The 6,076-nt window shown below is 64.6% G+C and overlaps 1 protein-coding gene across 1 annotated transcript in view; it reads left to right on the forward strand.

Annotated features, from left to right (window-relative positions):
- Positions 1-6,076, forward strand: part of HDAC4 (histone deacetylase 4) — a 318,469-nt gene that overhangs the window by 249,442 nt on the left and 62,951 nt on the right. The window contains exons 12-13 of the mRNA XM_027773229.1: positions 78-123; positions 5,993-6,072. Coding sequence (XP_027629030.1) covers positions 78-123; positions 5,993-6,072 — 126 coding nt within the window. The remainder of the gene's footprint in view (positions 1-77; positions 124-5,992; positions 6,073-6,076) is intronic.

Below are 6,076 nucleotides of genomic sequence, written 5' to 3' on the forward strand. Positions count from 1 at the left end.
CCCCCCTCGCGCCCTCCCTGAGCTCTTCGCCCCTGGAGCGGGACGGCGGGCCGGCCCACAGCCCTCTCCTGCAGCACATGGTCCTCCTGGAGCAGCCACCGGCACAGCCACCCCTGGTCACAGGTGAGCACCGCTCCCCAGGCAGAGGAGGGCTTTCGGAGGAGGCGGGGGAGCCCACTTCCACCCCCCGTCCATACACGTCCCATGACCACGGCAGGAGCCTGTGCCCACCTGCAAGGTCTGGGGACGGAGTAGGGGCAGGCTTCCCTCCCCAGACCAGCTGCGGCTCTGCTGATGGCCTTCAGTGGGGACCCAGTGAGCGGGGCCTCCCAGAGCCGGGCAGCAACAGTGCACAGGGCAGGGCTGGGCACCGCCCTCTCGGGCTGTGGACCTAGAAACTCACGCAGCAGTGACTGTGAGACTGCTAGGGCGCCACGGCCGCAATTCCAGACGCAGGGTGTGTGTGATCCCCTCCACACCTGCACGGTCCTCTTCACACCTGCGCGGTCCCCTCTTCACGCCCGCGCGGTCCCCTCTTCATGCCTGTGCAGTCCCCTCTTCATACCTGTGTGTGGTCCTTTCTTCACACCCGCACAGTCCCCTCTTCAAGCCAACGCAGTCCCCTCTTCACACTCGTGCGGTCCCCTCTTCACGCCTGCGCGTTCTCCTCTTCATACCTGCGTGTGGTCCCCTCTTCACGCCTGCACGTTCTCCTCTTCACACCTGCACAGTCCCCTCTTCATACCTGCATGTGGTCCCCTCTTCACGCCCACGTGGTCCCCTCTTCATACCTGTGTGTGGTCCCATCTTCACGCCTGCGCGGTCCCCTCTTCATACCTGCGTGTGGTCCCCTTTTCACGCCTGCATGGTCCCCTCTTCATACTTGCATGTGGTCCCCTCTTCACACCTGCACAGTCCCCTCTTCATACCTGCATGTGGTCGCCTCTTCATGCCCGCGTGGTCCCCTCTTCATACCTGTGTGCGGTCCCCTCTTCACACCTGCACAGTCTCCTCTTCATACCTGCGTGTGGTCCCCTTTTCACGCCTGCATGGTCCCCTCTTCATACTTGCATGTGGTCCCCTCTTCACACCTGCACAGTCCCCTCTTCATACCTACGTGTGGTCCCCTCTTCACGCCCGTATGGTCCCCTCTTCACACCCACGTGGTCCCCTCTTCATACCTGTGTGTGGTCCCCTCTTCACGCCCACATGGTCCCCTTTTCATACCTGTGTGTGGTCCCTTCTTCACGCCTGCGCGGTCCCCTCTTCATACCTGTGTGTGGTCCCCTCTTCACGCCTGCACGGTCCCCTCTTTACACCCGTGTGGTCTCCCCTTCACACCTGCATGGTCCCCTTCACACCTGCGCAGTCCCCTTCACACCCGTGTGGTCCCCTTCCCGCCTGTGCTGTCCCCTTCCCGCCCGCGTACCTCCCTGGGCTCGTGCTCGGCACCCTGGAACTCTGGGTCTCTGTCTGAGGCTGCAAGTTCTGACGGCCCGAGAGTGTAGTGTCCCTTTGTCACCTGGACTCGTGGCTTAGTTGGAACCCAGTGCTTGCTCCAGCCTGGTTGCTCACTACAGGGCTCCTAGGCCTCCATGGGTTTCTACGTCCTGGGCAGCCTCCCACCAGGCCTGGAGAGCTGAGAAACGGCATCTGAGTCGCACCAGACTCAGGGCCGAGAGCCGGGTTCTCCCTCGGGGAAGGTGCATTCCCACATGCCTGCCCAGAGGGAGCGGAGGGGCCTGTGTAGCCATGTCCCTCCCAAGTGTGGCCCTACCACCCCGTCTGGGAGCATGGCCCTCTGTCCCTTTGTCCTTCTGTTCCTGAGTGTGGCCCTCTGCCCTGTCCCAGAGCATGGCCCTCCTGTCCCTGTCCCAGAGTGTGGCAGTGTGGCCCTGTGGCCCCCGCACCTGCCCCCAGCCCTGCCTCTCCCACTGCGTCTGGCACTCAGAGCCTCCTGCTCTCTGCCTTCTGGAGCCCCAGCTGTTCTGCCATGCACCCCCCATCATCTTCCAGCCAGACGAGGGACAGGCATGACTCGGGTAGGGCCACGTCCCCGGGTGGCTTAGGGCCTGGGTACATGGCCTTGCCGGCACTGGGTTATCTCTGGGCTTCTGCAGGTGGGCGGCCCAGACCCCCTCTAGTGGGTGACCATGGTATGTAGGCCCAGAGCTGTCAGAATGTCAGGGCCGGGACAGCCTCGTCACCAGTGCTTTGGAAACAAGAGGCCCTGTGGGGAGCTCGGCCCGGCCCGGGATGTCCTGGAGCCCCATCCCACTTCTCCACCTGTGACCCAGCAGGCCCCCTTAGCACTCTGCCCTCTAGAGACCCCCACTCTTTCTCCCCAGAACCCCAGTACTCTGTCCCCCCAGGTCCCCAGCCCTCCCCCCCCGGCACTGTACACCCCCTACATCCCACTTTCACTCCTCCTGCACACAGCACAGCAGAAGTTTCTCCCAGCACCCGCCCCTTGCTTCTGGTGCTGGAAGCATTGTGTTCCTCTCGTTCTGGGCTCCTGCTGCACCATGCCCCCCAGTCCCTTCGACACTGTCCCCCTAGCATTGTGCCCTGCTCCAGCACTGTCCCCCAGGTGCCCCCAGGACTGTCCCCCAGGCCCCCAGCACTATGCCTCAGGTTCCCCCGGCACTGTCCCCCACTCCAGCACCCCAGCACTGTCCCCCAGGCCCCCAGCACTATGCCTCAGGTTCCCCCGGCACTGTCCCCCACTCCAGCACCCCAGCACTGTCCCCCAGCCCCCCCGGCACTGTGCCCAGGGTTACTCTCACACCCCTGTGCTCTGCCGCCTGCGGAGACACTCCACAGTGAGGTCCACTCGGGGCCTCCTGAAATAAGCAGGGTCCTGACATGTCCTCAGAGCCCCCAAGTTGCAGCCAAGGCAGGGACTGGCAGGAGGGTTGTCCCAAAGTGAAGAAGAAGCTCCGTGGAATGCTAGGCTGCCCGGACCTCGACGCAGGGCATGGCCCTGACCACCCGGCCTCCACCGGCCCCTCCGCAGTGCTCGCAGCCTGGACAGAGCCTGCAGGACAGCCCTGCCACATTCCAGAACCCAGGGCCACTAGGAGCGCCAAGGCTGCGGCACGTCAGGGACAGGGCTGGGGACCAGGGAGGTGACGCCACAGCCAAGGCCCCGGGCAGGATGGGCAGGGCTGTGGATGGAAGAACCCCGGGGAGGGCAATGCTGCAGGGCGGGGCTGAGTCAGATCTTTCTAGCGTCTTCCTACACCTGGAGGTGTGCCCTGCGTGTATCGAGAGCTGACAGGCTCCCTGTGCCTGACCAGTGGCCAGGAACCACCCTGTCCTGTGCACACCTGCAAGGTGTGCCCCCGTGGTCCTGATCTCCGCAAACAGCGGAGCCCCGGGACAGCCCTGTGCATTGCTCACTGGGTCACGGCCCATGACGGCCCTCGGTGCCAGCCCAGCCCCGCTCCCCAACACATGGATTACCCCCAGAGCCCGGCCAGACTGCAGAGCACCGGTTTGGCCCTGACTCGCCTGATTGACTTCACACCAGCAGGGTTTTAAAAAGCTGCACCGACAGGGCTGTGCCCCTGGGCTGCTCGGGCTGGGGCACCTGAGTCCTCCGTCCAGCAGAGCTCACCTGCCTGGACAGGTCCACCACACAGGCCACCCCTCGCCTGGCTCCAGAGTGCAGGGCAGAGCTCCGACGGCGCCTCTCCCAGTCCCGCCTGGCGCTGTGAGCGCCCGCCCACAGACTCGCAGGCGTGCTGAGCTGACCACCCTGACGAGGGGACGTTGCCGTTTATTACTGGGTGTAGCACGGATGTGGCTCTGCCACCTTTACACAGCCCAAGACTCATTCCCAGGCCCACTACCAGGAAGGGGGCAAGGCAGGTAATGGGAAGGACACATGCTCTCGGCGCCGGACACCAGGCCAGCTGTGGGAGAAACCCGTGCCTGGGCTTGGGCAGGAAGGCAGAAGTGGGGCGCAGGCCCGGCGTTAGGCTGTAACTCCCAAGCCAGACTGTCCTCATGCCCACCCGGACCTGGTACAGCCACTTCTATGCTACCAGGGCTCCAGCAGCTGCCATCTCCCCGAGCTCTCATGGTGGCCACAGACTCTTAGCCGTGGTCGGGGCCTGCCGGTGAGGTGAGCCTAGGCACGCTCTGCACAGAATGGGCGCACGCGGTCCGCCATGGCCACGGCCGCGGCCGCAGTCGCGGTTCTGTGTGAGGCAGCTCCAGGTTCCACACCCCAGCAGGCCCTAGAGAGGTTCTAGATGGGTGAGGGGACACCGAGCGCCAATGAGGGGCCCAGGGGGACGGAACCAGGAGGGGCGGCGGGTCTCTGCCCCGTTGGGACCTGAAACCGGGTGTCATGCCCACAGGGATGTTGGTGTATATCCCCAAGGACTCCCCGCCCCTGCACAAGCTGTGGTCTGAGTGCAGGGGGTACAGGAGCTGGGGTCCTGGGCAGGGTGGTGAGTTCCGAACACCGTGTAACCGTGCGTCCACACCCTGGCCCAGGTGGCCTGTTCCTCACCCCTGGCCCTGGGAGCTGGGCCTCTAAGAAGCCCATCTGGTCCCTTTTGGCCGTGGAAGCCTCCTTCATGGAGGGCACAGTGCCCGGCGGGGACCCAGAGCATCCCTTCCCTTCGGGACATGCATCAAGGCAGAAACACGGAAGGACGCGTGACCAGCCATGCACCGTGTCCTGAGAAGGGCCCCCAGGAGCCGGTGCACCGTCTAACCCCGTCTCAGCGCGGCTGGCTCCCGCGTCTCCGTGGGATTGCCGAGCCCCTTCACATCTAGGCAACAGGAGACCGAAACCCCTTCTTCAGGGCGGGCTTCTCTCTTTTCTCCAAACTTATTTAGGAAGCTTGCCTTTGAGTTTGTGCTTCATTTCGTTTCCGACCAGATGATACTTAATACGGTATCACAGGAAGCTGCAGGGCGCGTGGTAGGAAGGACACCTGAGGGACCCTGCGAGCCCCTCTGTGGGAGTGAAGGGGGGGGGGGGGGGGGGGTGGGCTGCCTCTCACACGGCTTCCACTGAGGTGCATTTAGAAACGGCCCCCAGGGTCAGGGAGACACACAGCTGTGTTCTTGGTGCAGGGACCACTGGACTCCTTCAGAGCTGGCCGGGCTGCCCTGGGCCCCTACTGCCCACTAGGGTAGCCCCGCGGTCCCGGACCGCCCCAGAAGCAGCCGCGTGGGTGCCCCAGAACTGGAGCAGTCAGTTCTGGCGGTCCTCCAGCCCAGGCGCCCAGGCCATGTTACCCTGAGTGACGTCGGTCCGAGGTTGCCGGGGGCAGGTACCTACGGAACAGGGGCTGGGGACAGGCAGACGCCCAGACCAGGCGCTCATGGCAGAAACAACACAGACGCGAGCCAGAGAAGGCAAAAGGCTCACTTACCGGCTCGTGCACGCACTTGCGTGAGTGGCTTGGTGTTAAAGCAGTTTCAGAGGCCGAGGCCTCTCGTCGCAGCAGGTCCTTGATTTAAGATGCAGCGAGCCCGGCCAGCGAGACCCTACAGGAGGCCCTGCTGACACTCGGCGTCGGGCCATGCCGAGCAGCAAAGCTGCCTGCACGCGTGGCTCAGAGCCCCTCCGTGACGCAGCCCTAACCCCAGTCCTTTGTGACAGTTGGGGGGGACACTGCCATAGGCTCCCCCCCCCCCCCCCGCTCTGCACCTGGGGTCCATGGGGCATTCAGATCCTGGGGCAGGTGGCATTGTACTGATGCCACCTGGGGTGGGCCCCTGCTCCTTGACCCCCCCTGACGCCCAGTGTGCTAACCAACGCTTCAGAAGCCAGTCGCCTCCTGGCCGCGGTCTCCCAGCCCCGAGGATGAGCACCAGCCTTCGTTGGTGCTGGCCCCACCCGCAGGACGGCCCTGGGTGCCCAGCTGGCAGTGACATCAGCTGCCTGGCTGCCTCCTCTCCCCTCCTCACCTCCCTCCACCTCTGCTGTCCCCTCCATGTTACCCTCAGACCATGTACTCCCTTTCAGGCCTGGGGGCGCTGCCCCTGCACGCACAGTCCCTGGTGGGCGCGGACCGCGTGTCCCCCTGCATCCACAAGCTGCGGCAGGCAG

Source organism: Tupaia chinensis, unplaced genomic scaffold (genome assembly GCF_000334495.1).
Source record: "Tupaia chinensis unplaced genomic scaffold, TupChi_1.0 Scaffold000332_1, whole genome shotgun sequence".
Lineage (NCBI taxonomy): Eukaryota > Metazoa > Chordata > Mammalia > Scandentia > Tupaiidae > Tupaia > Tupaia belangeri.